This window comes from Eublepharis macularius, chromosome 2 (assembly GCF_028583425.1).
Source record: "Eublepharis macularius isolate TG4126 chromosome 2, MPM_Emac_v1.0, whole genome shotgun sequence".
NCBI classification, from domain to species: domain Eukaryota; kingdom Metazoa; phylum Chordata; class Lepidosauria; order Squamata; family Eublepharidae; genus Eublepharis; species Eublepharis macularius.
This window is the reverse complement of record NC_072791.1, coordinates 219,320,455-219,342,307: the sequence shown is the minus strand read 5'-3', so window position 1 is coordinate 219,342,307 and position 21,853 is coordinate 219,320,455. Positions and strand designations below refer to the sequence as shown.

At 49.7% G+C, this 21,853-nt stretch overlaps 1 protein-coding gene across 1 annotated transcript in view; it reads right to left on the bottom strand.

Annotated features, from left to right (window-relative positions):
* The window catches only part of DNAH7 (dynein axonemal heavy chain 7), a 190,041-nt gene that overhangs the window by 131,921 nt on the left and 36,267 nt on the right, over window positions 1–21,853 (bottom strand). Inside the window, exons 16-17 of the mRNA XM_054970133.1 lie at window positions 3,635–3,828; window positions 2,641–2,839 (exon numbers count right to left, since the gene is read on the bottom strand). Of these exons, the coding sequence (XP_054826108.1) occupies window positions 2,641–2,839; window positions 3,635–3,828 (393 nt within the window). The remainder of the gene's footprint in view (window positions 1–2,640; window positions 2,840–3,634; window positions 3,829–21,853) is intronic.

The following is a 21,853-nucleotide window of genomic DNA, read 5'->3' as shown; positions in this document are numbered from 1 at the left end:
CCTCTGCTCCTTTATTGCCAGAATAGGAACTTCAGCCCATAAGCATCTGAACCGGACTCACCTACACTAAAGCTCCCAGTGTGGCAGACTTAGCCATAAGCCAGTTCTGAGTGCTTGATTCACAGCTCTATCCTAAGCAGAGTTGCACCCTTCTGAGTTTATTGAAGTCAGTGATCTTAGAAGGGTGTAAGTCTGCTTAGGAATGCATTGCAAGTCCTCTGGACCTGAAAGAAGCAAATCAAATTCCACCCTGTGTATGCTGCAACAATTCTTTGTAAGCCTGGTCTTGCCTTGATTGACACAAAGACTAGCACATTTAGTGAGGCTTTTCAATCTAGGCACAAAGAGATGGAAACAAAATAAAGCAATTTATTAAAAATTACAATAGTAAAGAAGAATAAAGAAAGGATATGGTTAAAACAGAGGAGGGGGAGTGTTTCCAAAATAATAAATGAAGTGAGTTCAAATCAAAAATAGATTTGGAAAAAAAATGGTCAATTTACCGTTTTTGTCAGACGGTATTCACAGTATGACAGGCTGTCAGTAAACCCCACCAAAACGTGCTTTTCATTTGCTTTTCTTTCTGTGGCTGTAACAGAACATCTTCAGACCTGCAGTGTTTGCTCATTGTAAACTAGTTCATGGGAGATGCTAGTAGACGGGAATTTTGTCAAGTAGAGTCATGACAATTGTGTTTAGATTATCACAGACAAGGGAGATGCATTTATTCAAATCGGAGACCTCTTTCAGCTTGAACAAATTTTGCAAGCCACGGGCTTTGCAGTGACTTGTTCTGCCATAAGGCATCCCGAGGTCTCCACTCTCAGAGCCATGGCTCATACTTTCTGTCAGGGATGGAACTGCAGGGTAGCACTAACACCTTCCCTCCTACCATGCAAGCTCCAGTGTGCTATAAGCATGAGCAGAGACTCGACTGGCTCGAGTGACTTCTCCCCTTCAAAAAGAAAACTTGGGTAGAATCACATGTATTCAGTTTTCACACAAGTAGACAGTCATACAGCACGCCTAATTCTGCATGAACACACATAGAGCTGCCTTGCATTAAGTCGGGCCCTTGATCTGACCAGATCAGTATTGTCTACTCTGATGGGTAGTGGCTTATCATTCACACTGTCTACTACCTGATCCTTTTTAAAAACCGGATTGAACCTGGGATCTCCTGCATGCAAAACAGATGCTCTACCAATGAGCCACCGGCCCTTCCCTGCCATGCTACTTCTGCACCTGTACCACTCTGGGGTAGCTATTTAATGTTGAGCTGACATCTGGGAGACTCAAGTTCAAATCCTGATGGTGCTAAGAAATTCTCTGGGTGACCATGGGTCCATCACACTGCCTTTGCCTAACCCACCTCACAGGATTGCTATGAAAATAAAACAGGAAAAGGGAGCACCACGTGTGCTGTTCCGAACACCTGGGAGAAAGGGAAGGATAAAAATGTACTGGATTGATCCATTTTCCCTAAGCTGCTTGTTTGAACTGCAGTAGAGACAGCATTCACCCCTTGCTTGAAAACTTAGCTAGAAGCAAATTCAAAGAAAAAGAAAACTACTTAATGAATTATATGAGAACAGAATACTTAAACCTTTTCCTTTTCTCCTTCAGTCCAAAATTATTTTCCAAGCAAGCCTTGATGGAACCAGCCACGCTGGGACTGTCTTCCAACTCCACCAGTAATGAAAGGGGATTACAAGCTGAAGCTGGTGCAAACATATTGTTGCATGGTTTGCACAAAATATTTTGCAAGTATGCTTAATATATAGCTGGCTAGCACAACTGGCAGTACATAAAGCCAAATGTAGAAGACAGGAGGACATCGCCACTCCTGGTTTTTAAGAAGGTTTGTAATGCCGTTTTTTTAGGTGACCTTTTGCTGAGGCTGGCCAGTAGAGGTGTGCAATTCGGTATGCCAAAAATATACCAAATAATTACTGATTCGGTATTACCCAGGTATACTAAATAACATCCAAGAATATCAAATAAGGATACTGAATAAATGCTGGATAAACCTGAACATATGTGGGTTTATCTGACAAACACAGCTACAACTTTTAAAAAGCTGGCTGGTTGCTTGTGCAAACTATTTCCCTCCTCCCCCCACCCCCATCTTTCCAAGTCTTTTCTGGGCAAAACTTACAGAAAATTTAGGACCAATTCTGGCAATCTCCAATGTGCAGCCACTCCAGAAGCAAAAAGCTGAACAGCAATTTTCAGGATTTAAAGAAGAGGATAAACACCACCTTATGCTTAAGTCCAGTATTAAGGTCATGCTTTGGCAAAGCATTCCTACGTATATTTTAAGTTACTCAGAAGTAAGCCCCAGTTTAAGCCTCTGGTTTACTCCCAGAAAGTGCCTTTAGGATTACAGCCCTAATCACACTCCCCGTTGGAATGGCCCATCTTAAATCTTTATATGCTGACTCAGAATACAAATATTCCCCCTAAAATTAGCATTTAAGCCATTATAGATTAGTATGCGCATTATTTCAATATCACTACTGGCTTCAAACCACTGAAGCCAAAGGCAGTCTCTTTAAACAATACGGCAACATTCAGGTTTGTGTGTGTATGTGTTTAGGAGTCTTAGGGAACAAAATCAAAAGAAATGTGGTTCATTACCTTATGGATGGAATTGACCATAGCTGCTTCCAATTCAACTAACCATTTTTCCACTTGACCTCTAGCTTTAGATGTTGATATTGTGTTTATGAGTTCTACAACTTCTCCTTCACTGCTTTTCATGTGCGTAATATCCAAGACTTCAGTAAACTCAACACTAGCAATTCCTTCAAAGCACTTTTTCAAGTGCGGCTTGACCCTGCAGAAACAAGAGAGACGCAAAACAAACTTTGCGTAAGAGAATATGCTGTGACTCTTTCAAGCAGCAGCTGATTTATACGTTGGATATTTATTTTAATAGCCCCTGTCATAGTTCCTATCCTATCCATTTTTGCATCATGAGCACAATAAAAACATTTCTGCATTAGTAAAGACCACATCTTGCACAATAAATTCTCTCTAAAAGGCACAGAGAGAAAAAGAAAGAAATGAGGGTTCAACAGCCAGACTCTGGCACTTCACCTCCTAGAGTAACCAGGAATGTATTTCTGCCATAGGAAACCAACACACGTAATTTAAATGAAAATTGCTATACATGTCTCTGATGCCTGCCTGAGACCTTGGAGAGTTGCTGCCAGTCCAAGTAGAGAAGACTGGGCTAGACAGATCATTAGGTTTGCTCAGTATAAGACAGGTTTGTATGTTCACTGGGTGGCTGTACGCGTGGTACCTAACCTACCTTATAAGATTATTAAAGTAAAATGAGAAGTCCACATGCAACATCCTAAACTTGCTGGAGCTCTATTGGGATTTAAATGTAATAAGAATTAGTATCTGAGCCCTCTCTTGAAGATAAAGTCATATACTGGTTTTTTTTAATTACAATTTAAATGCATCTTCCAAATAGTGACTTTGAAGGGTGCACTAAATTTTTTAAATCTCGTAAGAAAAGTGCTCTCTCGCCCTCTCACTTAACACAGAGATTAACCATTTGCAATAATGTGCAAAAAGTCATGGGTTAACTTATAATTTTCACACTTGTGTCTCACTATACCGTGTAGGATCTTTGGTCTCAGAGAGAATCTCCAGGAGTTCATCATTGGATAAGAAGAAGAATCTGGGGAAGTAGAGGCGCTTTTTTTCTAAGTACTCATTTAGTCCTTTAAGAATTAACTCCAGTAATTCATTGCATTTTTTCAGCTTCTCCAGCATCTTGTCTATCATCACTACTGTAAGAACATGACGGTCCTGGAAACAAAAAATACAAATTTAAAACCTGGCTGTTGTGTAAAGAACTTTGCTGTTACAGAAAAAAGTGAAAATGTATGCCTGCACATTTTTGATAACAAAAACTCGTTAACTATTCTCTGAGGTCATGAATACTTGCTGAACAATCTCTGAATATTTAGCGGTATCATTTATATCCCAGTGGTTTCCAGTATGGTATCCACATTTCTTTCTGGCAAAAGTTGCTTCTTCCCCAAAGCATTTCTTCCCTAAATCAAAGAACCACTCCCGACTTTCCTCCGCTTTATTGGATTTGGAGGTACTTCAGAAAATCCCAGGAGACGTCACGTGTCTACAAGGAGCACCTATTTGGAAACAGCAGCCTCCATCATAGGATGATGCTTGGATTGGAACCTCACAACATTTTGTGGAACCTCACAACATTTTGTGATTGGACCCAATCCATGTAGTAGCCATTTTGTGATTGGCTCTCCCTCCCATGGTAGCCATTTGTTTGCAACACCCATTACCTTATCTCAAAATTCCAAAACAGCCCACAGGTTCTACAAGGTTGGGTTCTACAAGGAGGTGTAATCAGTACTGGGACGGAAGATAATTTACCCAATAGCCTCTGCTGAAAATGCTGAAGATCACTGTAAACTAAAGGGACTTGGGCTTCTTCCTACCATGTCCTGCAGACCTAAAGGCCAAGCACTGGAGAGGTAGCAGCTTATCTGTGTTCCTTCCCAGAAGCCTCTGCTGATCATCTCAAGCTGAAAGGGACTGGGCTTCACACTAACTCCTAACTTGTTAGCAGTCAGACCCCTCTCACGCTAAAAGCGAAGTTTATGGATGCAGAATCATCATATCCTCATATACCGTAAGCACAAGGCACTACCTGGCCCAGGGTGGATACCAGCTGGACAGAAGCATAGAAAACTATCAGAAAGCTGAATCAGGCAGCTAGCTGACTGACGTCCCTCCACGCCCTGGAGGGTGAAACATACCTAGAACAATGAGGTCTCCCTCCTGGCTAATCTCGTCAATGGCCTGCCTCTCTTCTCTTCACCCACCTACCCTCAATCAAAGCTATTCAGCAAGCCTGATAGCTCTTCCCATCTGGCACTTACTGGGTTACAATTTACACTTTTAGTCTACTAGAGCCATTAAGCCTCTCCTCACCTACTGTCCAAGCCTCCAGACAAACCATTAAGCTATTATTTTGGGGCAAAGACAGCAGCTTGCCCAAGAGAGCATTTTGGCCTATAACTGGACTCCCTAACCACCAATGAGCATGTGTGAGTTCTGGGACCCAGCCACACACACCCAAATTTGTTTGTGCCCTCTCTTCTTCGCTTTCATGAAATGATGGTCATTTTGCTGCTGCCTCTGTGGACCTCCATCTTCAAGACTGGTAACTATACCCCTCTCTGAAATTGCTTTCTCCCATTTTCTCCTTTTCTTCTTAGTTAGCCTTGTACGTGTGCCATGTGTGCTTAGTGTCTGTTTGTTTGCCTTTTATTTCTCTTTTAATTAAAAAAAACCCTTTCTGGTTGAACATCTGCCTGATTTATTTGAGAGTTCTTTAAGGGAACATCCCCATAAACATAGGTTGGGAATCCCAAGTTACCCTTCCTGCTCTGTCTCCTTAACCTAATTCCCCCAACTAATTAGGAGACTGCCTATTTGGGTAACAAGGTCTGAAGATGGGTAGGCTTAGGGTTGCTACATCTCAAAAAGGATATTGCAGATCTGGAAAAAGTGCAGAAGAATCCAACCAAAATGATCATGGAGTTGAAGAAACTGCCCTAGAAAGCAAGGCAAAAACATTTGGGTTTTTTCTGGATTGTTGTGGGGATAATAATAACATACTTTGTAAACTGCTCTCAGTGGGCATTAAGTTATCCTGAAGGGCGGTATATAAATCAAATGTTATTATTAGTATTTCCAACAGTGAGCAGTCAAAGGCCACAGGAAGCCCATGAGAAGGGGCCTCAGACAACAGTCCCTGCCTGCTGGCTGCTACCCAGCATTTGACAATCACAGAATTTTTGCCTGTTAACCCAAGGGTGGTCTTAATGATTCTACAGTCTTGGGCAAAAGTCAAAGTTGGGGTTCTCCACACCCCCTTTTATTTCTATTTCTACCTCCCCGAACAAGAATAAAGGGCCCAGTTTTCATAATGCATGTCCCTTAAAAAATTCTATACACCAAGTGATGTAAGTAATGGGTTCTTTGGTAGGTCGTATAGCATATAAGTCCCATTGACCATCACTCTCCCGCCTAAGTGCTGTGTCCTGGGCTATTGCCCCATAAGGTGATACAACCCCCAAACAGAGTTCCTATTCAGCTATCACGGCTAATAGCCAGTAACAGCATATCTTCCATATCCTGCATGAGATGGAAAGCAGTTACCACCTTTGGGAAAAACTGAAGGCTAGGTCGTAAAACCACCTTATCAGAATGAAATTTCAGAAACAGTGAGTCAGCCCTAAGTGCTGCTAACTCGCTGACTCTTTTGGGTGAAGTGATAGCAACCAAAAACACCACTTTGTAAGACAACATGTCCAATTAACACATTTCCGGTTTACATAATACATCGCCGTGGTGTTGTCTGTTTGAACCAAAACATTTCGACTTCGGAGAAAAGCTGAAAACTAGACAAGCGCAAAGCATATAGCTCTTAATTCCAATAAACTGATGTGTAAAACAGGGTTAACATACCTGTAACTTATGTTCATCGAGTTCTTCTGTGCTGACACACATGGGGACTGCGCAGGCGCAGGCCAGCCGCCGGAGAATTTTCTAGAGCTTCCATGGCTCCGAAGGGGCCGTTTGTCGCGCGCCTCAGCGACCGTTTTCCCGCCCAAACGGTCACGTGATCCTCCAGCGACCAACGGCCCCTTCCCTCAGTTCTCCCTTGCCGCCGCTTGACCAACACACCTCAGCCATAACACCTTAAAAACACCAATTTCCGTTACAGCCATCACATTATCGTGCATTGGAGTTCACAGCGGGGTAGGAGGGAGGGTTGTGTGTCAGCACAGAAGAACTCGATGAACATAAGTTACAGGTATGTTAACCCTGTTTTCATCTTCGTTCTTCTGTGCCTCCACACATGGGAGTGTACCAAGCTTCACACAATAAGGAAGGCGGGGGTGAAGTCCAACACAATTTTATTAAGCAAACAAGAACAACAATAAATAGATATGCATATATACATCTATGTAAAAATACTGTGTAAGGACACATAAATACTCAATATTTACATATATACACACCCCCAGGTACATATATACACTTTCACTCAAGGGTACCCAACAGGTACGCCAAGAAAGTCATTCCAAAACTCCCTCAGGAAAAAAGGGAGTGTAAGACAGCCTTGGCCACAGATACATCCTGCTCCGCATTGACATCAACGGCGTAATGCCTGACAAAGGTGTCTGCAGAGGACCATGTGGCTGCTTTACAAATGTTAACCAGGGGCACCCCCCTGAGGAGTGCCGAAGAGGATGCTTGGGACCGCGTGGAGTGGGCTCTGACATGAAGCGGGCAAGCCACCCCTGCCAGGGAATAGGCCTTGCTAATGGCCGTCACAATCCACCTAGACAGGGTCTGTGAGGACGCCCTGTTACCCTTGTCCTTGGCCCCAAAACATACAAACAGGTGAGGACTGGAGCGGAATCCCTTCGTCCTATCCAGGTAATAGGCTAGGGCCCTCTTCAAGTCTAGGGAATGGAGGGCCTTTTCCCCCTTAGAGGAGGGTTGAGGAAAGAATGCAGGCAGTGAGAGAATTTGAGGGACGGAGGGTGCAGCAGAGCATCGTACCTCCGCACAAACCAGTTCTGGAGAGGGCGCATACGCAGCCTAGCGAAAGGCACCACAGAGGTGGCCGCTGCCATATGCCCTAGTAAGCACTGGATAGTGCGCACAGACTGGAATCGGTTCCTTTTAAACATGGACACTAGACCCCTTAGGGACCGAGCCCTCTCCAAGGGGAGCAGGGCCTTACCCTCCACAGAGTCTAACAGTGCACCAATGTAGGACACCTTGCAGTTGGGCACCAGCTTGGATTTCTCCAAGTTCACCAGGAGCCCCAGGCGTTGGCAAGTGCTAAGTACCAAGGCAATGTCCTGCACCAGCCTAGACTCCGATTCAGCCACGATGAGCCAGTCATCGAGGTACGGAAAGATGGTACAGCCTTCTTCCCGTAGGAAGGAAACCACAGGGGCCACACATTTAGTGAACACTCGTGGGGCAGTGGACAGGCCAAAGGGGAGCACCTTATACCGGAAAACCCTTTGCCGGTAAACAAAGCTCAGGTATTTCCTGTGCTCCTTCCGTATGCCCACGTGAAAGTATGCGTCCTTTAAGTCAAGAACCGCAAACCAATCTCCCTGTTTCAGCAAGGCGATCACAGCCGCCAACGTAACCATTTTGAATTTGGTCACCTTGAGGAAGGCATTAAGGCCCCTCAGATCTAAAATGGGACGTAAGCCCCCATCCTTCTTAGGGACCAGGAAGAACCTAGAGAAGAAACCCTTTACAGAGTCCTCATAGGGCAATTCTTCCACAGCACCCTTGGCCAAGAGCGACACGATCTCCGCATCCAGCTCGGCCATAGTGTTATTGACAGCTGTCAGGGGTGAACTGCATCTAGGCAGCTCAACGAATTCCAGCCCGTATCCCAGTTCAACAATAGTTAAGACCCATGAGTCAGATGTTATTGACTCCCACTCAGAGAGGAGTGGACTCAGTCTGTCCGAAAAGTCCGTGGATACGGCTGGCGTGACCCGTCAGTACTGCCTCCCGGCGCCCTGCTGATCTTTCTGCTGGGCCGGTAGCTGCGCCGGACGAGGCTTGAAGGGCCGACGCCTCCTCTGCTGTTGTGCGGGAGGGTAAGGCCGCTGCTGGTAGGCAGGATACTGTTGGTAGCCCGGCCGCTGATGTTGGTATCTGCCCTGGTAGTGGTAAGGGCCGGACCGGGGAGCGTACCGTGGCCTGGAGGAGGGCTTGTCCGCTGGAGCCAGACCCAAGGACCGCGCCGTCTGCCTGTCCTCTTTTTTCTTTTTCAGGGTCTCGTCGGTCGATTTGGAGAACAGCGAGTCCCCTTCAAAGGGCATGCTCTCCACCCTGGAACGCACTTCCTGGGACAGGGCCGTAGACCGCAACCAGGAGTGGCGCCTGAGGACCACCGCCGAAGCCATTCCCCGAGCAGCAGTGTCGGCAGCGTGGCTCCCGGCATTCATTTGCTGTTTAGACAGCCGGACAGCCTCTGTCTGCAACAGGGAGACGACAGCCTTCTGCTCAGGTGGAAGGTCTCGAGTGTAGGATGCCAACTTCTCCCAGAGGTACAATTGGTACCCTGCCATGATGGTCTGGTAGTTGGCGATCCTCAGACCCAGCGAAGCGACGATGTACTGGCGCCTGCCCATGGCATCCAGCTTCTTGCCCTCTTTATCGGCAGGCACCGAGGAGTGACCCGACCGTCGGGGGTTGAATTCCTCCGTGACCAAGGAGGAAGGTGGAGGGTGTTTCACCAGTGCCGGCCAGGTACCCTGCTTGATCTTGTAGAGCTGCTCAATCCTCTTGGATGTTGGAGGCTGATCACAGGGCACCTGCCATACCTTCTCCACGATTTCCTCAATACCCTCGAGCATTGGAAACCCAACGTACGCCGGATTATCCCCGTAAATACGTTTGAGGAGCTTGTCCTTGGTCTTCGGGGCTGCTGAAGAGATGTCCATCTCGAGAGCCTTGGCCATCCTTGCCATCTGGTCGGCGTAGATGCGGAGGTCCTCGAATGGGGAGTCCGCAGATGGCACTAGCTCCTCAGCTGGCGATGGTTCGGACCAGGACTCCGACTGGTAGCCGCCAAAGCTCTCCACATCCTCCTCATCGGAACCGAGCTGGGATTCCGGAACCTGGAGCGGAGGGGGAGCCCACGCCGACCTCGATGTCGAAGGCCTCGGTTCCGACACGGAGAAGCCCGCAGGTGCCCCCTCCCATTGGCAACGGTATGGCGAGGGGAGGTAGGAAGCCTGTCGATGCCGGGACGCAGTGGACCGGACTGATCGGACACTGTCCCCGGAACCATGCCGCTCACGACCGACCGGAGGTGGAGACGGACGGACAGGCGACGGACGGCTCCGACGAGGAGACGGGCTCGGTTCCAGCCTCGGCGACCGAAGGGGAAGCGATGGTCGGCTCCGACGGCGCGGGCTCGGCTCCGGCCCCGACGAGAATTCCGCGGGCACCGTCTCGAAGGCCATCGGATCCGGCACCGGCACGGAGATGTCTTCTGGCTCCGGGGAGCCCAGATGAGGGGAAGGCGTGTGAGGAAGCACGATGACCTCCTCCTGAGGAGCGGGACGCGGCGACCGGTGATGCTTGGTCTTCTTTTTCTTCTTCGCTGGTTCCGAAGAAGACCTCTGAACCGACGCGCTCCTCGCCTTCGAAGGGGACCTCGGCTTCGACCTCTTCGCCTTGATCGGGATCGAACCGGTCGTCGGTTCCGACCGGGGACTCGGTACCAGGACCCTCGGTTCTGAAGCTGGTCTCGGATCCGACCTGGTAGAAGACGCGCTACGGGGCGGCCGCACCGGTCCCTGCGCTGGAGAGGCCGCTCTCGACGCCGAGGTACTCAGGGGACGCGGTTTCGACCCCGACCTCGCGGAGGCCACTGAGCCAGCTCTGGAATGCCGTTCGGCAGAGGGGCTAGGGCCGGCCTTGGACGGACGTAACGGGGTTCCCTCCGACATGACCTTCTGCCACAGCGAGGAATTAAGCCGGGCCTTGCGATCCTGCCGGGCCTTGCTGGTGAAACCCTGGCAGATCCTACAGGCTGAGACATTGTGGGTCTCCCCCAAGCAAAAAAGGCACAAATCATGGCCATCGGATTTGGCCATTTTAGTGTGGCATTTTAGGCAATGCTTGAAGAGAGCCGTAGAGGCCATCTTCAGGGGCACGCGAAAGAAGGGTCAAAAACAGTCCGAGTCAAATTACCGAGTCCACGTCAAAGTCCAAAGCGATATCCAAAGAATAGTCGAGGTCACGAAGTCCGAAGTCAAAAGCCAAGCAATCAGTTAGAGTAAAGTACGAAGCACAAAAGCACAGAGCAACGAAGCTCACGTTCTCTCCAAGCGGCGGCAAGAAGAGAACTGAGGGAAGGGGCCGTTGGTCGCTGGAGGATCACGTGACCGTTTGGGCGGGAAAACGGTCGCTGAGGCGCGCGACAAACGGCCCCTTCGGAGCCATGGAAGCTCTAGAAAATTCTCCGGCGGCTGGCCTGCGCCTGCGCAGTCCCCATGTGTGGAGGCACAGAAGAACGAAGATGAACTCCTGTTCTCTGACAGACCACACATCCTGAACAAACATAGCATTACAATGGGCATCCCAACCATGTAATGAGGCATCGGTAGTTACAGTGACATCACGGTGCACATAACCTCTAAACAAATTCCCATCATCTAACCACCACGCCAAGGACCTAACTATACACCTTGGCACAGAAAACTTTACAGAGGGAAAATATACAGAAGGTCTATATTTCCTAACAAACCAATTCTGGAATGCCCTCATATTAAGTCTGGCAAATGACACCACCGATGTTGTAGATGCCATATGCCCCAATAGACACTGAATCTTATGCACTGAGATCATGGATTTTATTGATCTTGCTCTTTCCTGTGGCAACAGGGCCTTTGCCATATTAGAATCCAATACTGCCCCAATATAGGATACAGTTTGACTGGGTTCAAGTTTGGACTTCTCAAAATTAATGAGAAGACCTAGGCATATGCAGATGTGTACAACCAAATCTACATCCTGCAGCAACCTATCCCTTGCTGCCACTATAAGCCTTCCTCCCTGAGAAAGGCCATTACAGGTGCCACACACTTCGTGAATACCTGTGGTACAGTAGACAACCCAAAAAGGAGCACCTTGTAATAGAAAACCTTGTTATGGTAGAGAAAACAGGGTTAACATACCTGTAACTTATGTTCATCGAGTTCTTCTGTGCTGACACACATGGGGACTGCGCAGGCCAGCCGCCGGAGAATTTTCTAGAGCTTCCATGGCTCCGAAGGGGCCGTTTGTCGCGCGCCTCAGCGACCGTTTTCCCGCCCAAACGGTCACGTGATCCTCCAGCGACCAACGGCCCCTTCCCTCAGTTCTCCCTTGCCGCCGCTTGACCAACACACTTCAGCCATAACACCTTAAAAACACCAATATCCGTTACAGCCATCGCATTATTGTGCATTGGAGTTCACAGCGGGGTAGGAGGGAGGGTTGTGTGTCAGCACAGAAGAACTCGATGAACATAAGTTACAGGTATGTTAACCCTATTTTCATCTTCGTTCTTCTGTGCCTCCACACATGGGAGTGTACCAAGCTTCACACAATAAGGAAGGCGGGGGTGAAGTCCAACACAATTTTATTGAACAAACAAGAGCAACAACAAATAGATATGCATATATACATCTATGTAAAAAACTGTGTAAGGACACATAAATACTCAATATTTACATATATACACCCCAAGGTACATATATACACTCTTTCACTCAAGGGTACCCAGCAGGTACGCCAAGAAAGTCATCCCAAAACTCCTTCAGGAAAAAAGGGAGTGTAGGACAGCCCTAGCCACAGATACATCCTGCTCCGCATTGACATCAATGGCGTAATGCCTGACAAAGGTGTCTGCAGAGGACCATGTGGCTGCTTTACAAATGTTAACCAGGGGCACCCCCCTGAGGAGTGCCGAAGAGAATGCTTGGGACCGCGTGGAGTGGGCCCTGACACGAAGCGGGCAAGCCACCCCTGCCAGGGAATAGGCCTTGCTAATGGCCGTCACAATCCACCTAGACAGGGTCTGTGAGGAAGCCCTGTTACCCTTTTCCTTGGCCCCAAAACATACAAACAGGTGAGGACTGGAGCGGAATTCCTTCGTCCTATCCAGGTAATAGGCTAGGGCCCTCTTCAAGTCTAGGGAATGAAGGGCCTTTTCGCCCTTAGAGGAAGGTTGAGGAAAGAATGCAGGCAGTGAGATATCCTGCGAGAGGTGGAAGGCGGACACCACCTTGGGCAGGAACCCGAGGCAGGGACGCAGGACCACCTTGTTGGGATGAAACACAAGAAAGGGAGGGTCAGACCGCAGTGCAGACAGCTCACTGACCCTCCTGGCCGATGTGACGGCCACCAAGAATGCTACCTTGTAGGATAGCATATCCAAGGGGCAGGTAGCCATAGGTTCAAATGGAGGCAACATGAGACGTGAGAGCACCAAGGACAGTGACCACTGAGGCACTGGCGCCGACACAGGTGGGTAAAGATTGTACATGCCCTTAAGGAACTGGCGGGATTGTGGGTGAGAAAACACCGTAGCACCCTCAATTCGGGTGTGAGCAGCTGATATCGCTGCCAGGTGGACCTTGAGGGAGGATACCTTCAAGCCCAGGCCACGCAAGTGGCACAAATACTCGAACACAACCCCCAAGGGACTGCTGTCAGGCACTACTCCTTTAGCAAGTGCCCAAAGTTCAAACCTGCGCCACTTGGCCGCATAAGCGCGCCTAGTGGAAGGCCGATGGGCATTCAGGAGGACCCTCTGTACCTCGTCAGTAAAGCCTACAGGAGAGGAACGATCCGCCAAGCCGTTAGGTGCAGCTTCCTGGGATCGTGGTGGACTAGGCTCCCGTTTAGGAGAAGGTCTTGCCGAGGGGGCAGACTCACATATGTCCGTTGGGACATCCGCAGGAGTTTCGGGAACCAAACTTGCCGGGGCCAGAAGGGGGCCACCAGGATGCAGTCCGTCCCGTCCTCCTCTATCTTGCACAGGACCCTGGGAATCAAGGGGAATGGAGGAAACATGTAGTGCAAGCCCTGCGTCCACGTAAACTGGAAGGCATCCCCAATAGAGAGGGGGTCGCTCCCTGCCCTGGAACAGAACGTGTAGGCCTTGGTGGTCGCCGCAGTGGCGAACACGTCTATCACTGGATGACCCCACATCTGGAAGATCGGCCCAACACACTCTACGTTCAGTTCCCACTCGTGGTCCAGCAAAGGGACCCTGCTGAGGGCATCTGCCCGGGCATTGTCTGACCCAGCCACGTGTATAGCACGGAGCGATACGCCGTTCCTGATAGCCCACTGCCAAGTGAGCGTGGCTTCCCGGCACAGGGCCATGGACACTGTGCCCCCCTGCTGATTCACGTAGTACATGGCAGTCGTGTTGTCCGTCTGCACCAAGACCTGACGATTTCTCAGCAGTGCTGTAAGAGACACAAGTGCGAAACGAATGGCCCTTAGTTCAAGCACATTGATATGGAGGGTCTTTTCCCTCTCAGACCAGACATCCTGCACAGACACATCACCACAGTAAGCCCCCCAGCCCAACAGAGAGGCATCAGTGGTAACCGTGACGTCATGGTGCTGATACCCAAAGGGGGTCCCTCTAAACAAGTTGTCATCAGACAACCACCAGTCCAAGGAGGAGAGGATGACCCTCGGGATAGAGAATTTGATGGACGGAGGGTGCAGCAGAGCATCGTACCTCCGCACAAACCAATTCTGGAGCGGGCGCATACGCAGCCTAGCGAAAGGCACCACAGAGGTGGCCGCTGCCATATGCCCTAGTAAGCACTGGATAGTGCGCACAGACTGGAATCGGTTCCTTTTAAACATGGACACTAGACCCCTTAGGGGCCGAGCCCTCTCCAAGGGGAGCAGGGCCTTACCCTCCACAGAGTCCAACAGTGCACCAATGTAGGACACCTTGCAGCTGGGCACCAGTTTGGATTTCTCAAAGTTCACCAGGAGCCCCAGGCGTTGGCAAGTGCTAAGTACCAAGCCAATGTCCTGCACCAGCCTAGACTCTGATTCAGCCACGATGAGCCAGTCATCGAGGTACGGAAAGATGGTACAGCCTTCTTCCCGCAGGAAGGAAACCACAGGGGCCACACATTTCGTGAACACTCGTGGGGCAGTGGACAGGCCGAAGGGGAGCACCTTATACCGGAAAACCCTTTGCCGGTAAACGAAGCTCAGGTATTTCCTGTGCTCCTCCCGTATCCCCACGTGAAAGTATGCGTCCTTTAAGTCAAGAACCGCAAACCAATCCCCCTTTTTCAGCAAGGCGATCACAGCCGCCAACGTAACCATTTTGAATTTGGTCACCTTGAGGAAGGCATTAAGGCCCCTCAAATCCAAAATGGGACGTAAGCCCCCATCCTTCTTAGGGACCAAGAAGAACCTAGAGAAGAATCCCTTTGCGGAGTCGTCATAGGGCAATTCTTCCACAGCACCCTTGGCCAAGAGCGACACGATCTCCGCATCCAGCTCGGCCATAGTGTTATTGACAGCTGTCAGGGGTGAACTGCACCTAGGCAGCTCAACGAACTCCAGCCCGTATCCCAGTTCAACAATAGTTAAGACCCATGAGTCAGATGTTATCGACTCCCACTCAGAGAGGAGTGGACTCAGTCTGTCCGAAAAGTTCGGGGATACGGCTGGCGTGACCCGTCAGTACTGCCTCCCGGCGCCCTGCTGATCTTTCTGCTGGGCCGGTTGTTGTGCCGGACGAGGCTTGAAGGGCCGACGCCTCCTCTGCTGTTCTCCCAGAGGTACAGTTGGTACCCTGCCATGATGGTCTGGTAGTTGGCAATCCTCAGACCCAGTGAAGCCACAATGTACTGGCGCCTGCCCATGGCATCAAGCTTCTTGCCCTCTTTTTCGGCAGGCACCGAGGAGTGACCCGATCGTCGGGGGTTGAATTCCTCTGTGACCAAGGAGGAAGGTGGAGGGTGCTTCACCAACGCCGGCCAGGTGCCCTGCTTGATTTTGTAAAGCTGCTCGATGCGCTTGGATGTTGGAGGCTGATCACAGGGCACCTTCCACACCTTCTCCACGATCTCCTCAATACCCTCGAGCATGGGGAAGCCAACAGACGCCGGATTATCCCCGTAGATCCGCTTGAGGAGCTTGTCCTTGGTCTGGGGGACTGCCGAAGAGATATCCATCTCGAGAGCCTGAGCCATCCTTGCCATCTGGTCGGAGTAGATGCGGAGGTCCTCAACGGTGAGCCCGCAGACGGCACTAGCTCCTCAGCAGGCGACGGTTCGGACCAGGACTCCGATTGGTAGTCGCCAAAGCTCTCCACCTCCTCCTCATCGGAACCGAGCTGGGATTCCTCCACCTGGACTGGAGGGGGAGCCCACGCCGGCCTTGATGTCGAAGGCCTCAGTTCCGACATGGAGAAGCCCGCAGTGCCCCTTCCCACTGGCAACGGTATGGCGAGGGGAGGTAGGAGGCCTGTCGATGTTGGGACGCAGTGGACCGGGCTGTTCGGACACTGTCCCCGGACCGACGTCGCTCACGACCGGCAGCAGGTGGAGATGGACGGGCAGGGGATGGACGGCTCCGACGAGGAGACGGGCTCGGTTCCAACCTCGGCGACCGAAGGGCAGGTGACAGTCGGCTCCGACGGCGCGGGCTGGGCTCCGGCCCCGACGAGAACTCTGCGGGCACCGTCTCGAAGGCCATTGGATCCGGCACCGGCACGGAGAGTTCCTCTGGTTCGGGGGAATCCAGATGAGGGGAAGGCGTGTGAGGAAGCACGATGACCTCCTCCTGTGGAGCGGGATGCGGCGACCGATGATGTTTAGTCTTCTTCTTCTTCTTTGCCGGTTCCGAAGAAGACCTCGGAACCGACGCGCTCCTCGCCTTCGAAGGGGACCTCGGCTTCGACCTCTTAGACTTTATCGGAATCGATCCGGTCGTCGGTTCCGATCGGGGACTCGGTACCAGGATCCTCGGTTCCGATGTCGGTCTCGGATCCGACCTGGTGGATGACGCGCTACGGGGCGGCCGCACCGGTCCCTGCCCTGGAGAGGCCGCTCTCGACGCCGAGGCACTCAGGGGACGCGGTTTCGACCCCGACCTCGCGGAGGCCACTGAGCCAGCTCTTGATTGCCGTTCGGCAGAGGGGCTAGGGCCGGCCTTGGACGGACGTAACGGAGTTCCCTCCGACATGACCTTCTGCCACAGCGATGAATTTAGCCGGGCCTTGCGATCCTGCCGGGCCTTGCTGGTGAAACCCTGGCAGATCCTACAGGCCGAGACATTGTGGGTCTCCCCCAAGCAAAAAAGGCACAAATCATGGCCATCGGATTTGGCCATTTTAGTGTGGCATTGCAGGCAATGCTTGAAGAGAGCCGTAGAGGCCATCTTCAGGGGCACGCGAAAGAAGGGTCAAAAACAGTCCGAGTCAAATTACCGAGTCCACGTCAAAGTCCAAAGCGAGATCCGAAGAATAGTCGAGGTCACGAAGTCCGAAGTCAAAAGCCAAGCAATCAGTTAGAGTAAAGCACGAAGCACAAAGCACAGAGCAACGAAGCTCACGTTCTCTCCAAGCGGCGGCAAGAAGAGAACTGAGGGAAGGGGCCGTTGGTCGCTGGAGGATCACGTGACCGTTTGGGCGGGAAAACGGTCGCTGAGGCGCGCGACAAACGGCCCCTTCGGAGCCATGGAAGCTCTAGAAAATTCTCCGGCGGCTGGCCTGCGCCTGCGCAGTCCCCATGTGTGGAGGCACAGAAGAACGAAGATGAAACCCCAGATATTCCCGATGTTCCTTCTTTATGGCAATATGAAAGTATGTGTCCTTGAGGTCAAGGACCACAAACCAATCACCATGTTTCAGCAAAGGTAACATTGATGATACAGTGACCATCTTAAACTTAGAGACCCTAAGAAAGGCATTAAGGCCCCTTAAATCTAAGATAGGATGCAGGCCTCCATCTTTCTTGGGAACCAGAAAGAAACGTGAGAAAAAACCTGGTCCTACCTCGTCATATTTCACCTCTTCCAATAGCACCCTTAGCCAGGAGAGATTGAATCTCAGCTTCCAGCTCAATTAAGGTATTATTCACAGCCAGTGATGGCCAAATGCAATCAGGCAACTCTGTGAACTCTAACCCATAAACATTATTAACAATAGTTAAGACCCAAGAGTCACCTTCGAAGGGTAGGCTCTCAATCTTAATTCTTGTCTCTGAAGGAAGAGCCACTGATCGTTACTAGGAATGCCTCCTGACCAGCACAGCTCCAGCCACGCCCCGAGCCAAGGTATCTACAGTATGGCTTCCAGTGTTCGTTTGTTGTTTGGAGAGGTGGATAGCCTCCGTCTGAAGCAACAAAACGAACACCTTCTTATCCTCCAGTAGATCTGCAATGTATGATGACAACTTCTCCCAGAGATAAAGTTGGTACCCTGCCATAATTGTTTGGTAGTTAGAAATGTGTAAATTTAAGGCAGACACTGAATACTGTCGCCTGCCCATGCCATCAATCTTCCTTCCTTCCTTATCTAGTGGAGTAGAATGAGAACCAGATCTGCACTGCTGAACTTCCTCTGCTACAAGAGAAGATGGAGGAGGATGCTTTATCAATGCCAGCCAGGTGTCCTGCTTAATCTTATACTTTTGTTCTATTCTTTTAGATGTAGCAGGCAACTCGGCAGGTACCTTCCAAACTTTGGTCACTATCTCCTCCAGGCCCTCTAGGATAGGAAAACCAACTGTAGCAGGAGAGTCACCATAAATGCAGCTTAGTAACTTGTCCTTCATCTTGGGACCAGGAGAAGACATGTTGGTATCTAAAGCCTTCGCCATCCAAGTCATCTGATCAGAATACATATGCAAATCTTCATACGGTAAACCAGCACTCGGGCCCACATTGTCGTCAGGCGATGGATCCGAAGTTGATTCGGATCCAATGTCGGATAGATCTGCCTACATGTCAGAGGCAGAGGACAACTGCAATTGCTCTGGGAACGGTGGTGGCAACCACACAACCCATCGACAGCCTCAGATCCAAGACACTGTAACCTGATAGAGCTCCCTGCCATGGCAATGGTACAGAGCCGGGACACAGCAAGCATGATGATGTTGTAAGACCAATGACTGCCTCAGCTCCAAAGGCCTCTTGTGTTCGGATCTGTGCCAGCTGCAATGAGACCGTGCTGGAGACAACGGTGTCCTAGAAGACTTATATCAAATAAGCTGAGAAGATCATTCAGCTACTGGAGACGGATCCCTGCTCGGCAACCAGCGTGTCTTGACTCCAGACGTGGTACCCAAAGCTTGCTCAGTCAATGGAACCGTCTTGGTTCCAGCAACTCACCCTCGGAAACAAATTGGTCGGGTCAGCACAGGTGCGGGGATAGAGCGCAAGGAGTGATCAGAACCACATCATCAGTGCACTCAGGATGCAGAGACCAAGGACGATGAGTCGAGGCCGACGCCAATCGAGACAAATGTTTCGTCCTCTTAGATTTTTTTGCAGGCAGTTCCGACGCAACTCTCAAATTCGAAGCACGTTCACTCGATTTCTTTCCCATCGGATCCGACCTCAGAGTCTACTTTGTCGAAACAATCACAGAATCACAGAGTTGGAAGGGGCCATACAGACCTTCTAGTCCAACCCCCTGCCCAATGCAGGATGAGCCTAAAGCATCCATGACAAATATTCATCCAGACTCTTCTTGAAAACTGCCAGTGAAGGGGAGCTCACCACCTCTCTAGGCAGCTGATTCCACCTTTGAACTACTCTGACCATGAAAAAGTTTTTCCTAATATTCAGCCGATACCTTTCTGCATGTAATTTAAGCCCATTGCTTCAAGTCCTATCCTCTGTGGCCAACTGGAACAGCTCCTTGCCCTCCTCCAAATGACAGCTTTTCAAATACTTAATGAGAGTAATCATGTCCCTCAGTCTCCTTTTCTCCACACTAAACATTCTCAAGGCCCTCAGCCTTTCCTCGTAGGGCTCAGTCTCCAGACCCCTGATCGTTCTCGTAACTCTCTTCTGCACCCTCGTGATTTTGTCCACATCCTTTTTGTAGTGAGGCCTCCAGAACTGCACACAGTACTCCAGGTGCAGCCTGACCAAGGTGTATAGAGAGGGACTATGACCTCCTGCAGTTTCGATGCAATGGCCCCTTTGATACAACCCAAGACTGAGTTTGCCTTTTTTGCCACCGCATCAAACTGACTGCTCATATTTAGTTTATAGTCCCCTCTTACTCCCAAGATCTCTTTCGCATACACTATTGCCCAGAAGTGTATCCCCTATCCTGTATTTGAACTTCACATTGTTGTGGTCCAGATGTAATACTGTGCACTTATCTATGTTGAATTGCATCCTGTTCTTGCATCCTTGTTGAATTTTTACTCTATCTTCTTGGGTGTTTGCCACTCCTCCCAATTTGGTATCATCAGCAAATTTAATGAGTAGCCTGTTTACCCCTTCATCTAGATCATTGATAAAAATATTGAAAAGTACCGGGCCCAAAACCGAGCCATGACACCCCACTGGACACCTCCCTCCAATCTGATGAAACGCCATTGACCACCACTCTTTGGGTGCAGTCCTCTAACCAGTTCCCTATCCACCGAACTGTCCTATAGTCCAGTCTGCAGTTTTCCAGTTTACCCATTAGAATGTCATGGGGAACCTTATCAAAAGCTTTACTGAAATCCAGGTAAATCACATCGACAGTTCCCACAATCCAGTAAGCTCATCACTCGATCAAAGAAGGAAACCAGGTTTGTCTGACAAGATCTGTTGGGGACAAAACCATGTTGACTTCCCTAGATCACTAAGCAGTCCTTCAGATGCTCACAGATTAATCCCTTTAAAATCTGCTCTAATATTTTCCCAGCAACAGAAGTCAGACTGACCAGCCTGCAGTTTCCCGGGTCATCCTTCTTCCCTTTCTTAAAGATTGGGATAACATTCGCTCTTCTCCAATCTTGTAGCACATCCCCAGTCCTCCAGGAGGCCTTGAAAATGATGGACAAAGTTCTGCAAGTTGGCTCTGCAAGTTCTCTAGAAAGTTCTTTGAGCACTCTTGGGTGCACACCATCCAGTCCAGGGGATTTGTATTCATCCAGTGCAGCCAGGTGCCTCTCCCCAATCTCTCTGTCAGTGTCAACTAGCTGTCAGTTCCTGGTAGGTAGATCCCTCAGCCCCTCTCCAGTGAACACATATTGGTTCCAGTAGAAAAGCTTTATTTAGGATTTGACAGTTCAAGTCTGCACTCCATCACAGAGCTTGGTAGAAGTGATAAGGCAAGGCAAGCAATTCTCTGTTATACTTGATTTTCCCACGCTCAAATCACTGTTAAGGTTTTGGCACGCAGTCTACACGGGTCCTGTGAGAACCCTTTTAGTTATGGCTAGACATTCAGTATACAATCATACATTCCCAGCATCTGGGCGAAGTACCAAGAGCTGGCATCTGGACCCTCCAAGGTCAGTGCTAGCTTAGAGGAGCATATTTCTATAAGATAACAGGAGAGGCCCATTCTGGGTCTCAAAAGTAACACTTGTACTAAAGAGAGAATACATCAGGTTAATAATGAGCATTCTGGTTACAACATACAGACAATCATGGCATGACTGAACACAGACATGATACTAGCCCCGCAGGTGTCCTGTCATGTCTACTACCATCTCTAGATGGGCTCAAGTTCTTCAGGGAGAAAACAGAGGCAAAGAAGTCATTAAGCGGGTCTGCTTTTTCTCTGTCCTCCATCAGAGTTTCTCCTTCCACTCCCAACAGCAGTCCAATTGCCTCTTTTACCTTGTATTTGCTTCCCACATATCTGTAGAAGTTTTTCTACAGAGCCCATTCTGGAAAGTCGCTCAGCAGTAGCTGAAGCTTTCAGAGTCAACTCTAATGAATGCCCCTTCTCAGAAGGAGTCGTAGACAGCTCTTTCTGCGAGCACTTTCTCCTACAGTGCCACTTTGAGACATTGAGATCTTTCATGCCGTGCCTTGGGGTTAAATTTTGGCAGATCTTGCAAGCCATAACATTATGGGCCTCACCAAGACACATGAGGCAGAGCACATGATCATCTGTGAGAGTCAATTTAGTGCCGCACTAGGAGCAGCATTTGAAGAGAGCCTTAGAAGCAATATCGAGGACAGATGGTTGTACCTCAGAGAAATCGTGGTCTAACAAACTGGGCTGAATACAGCAAGA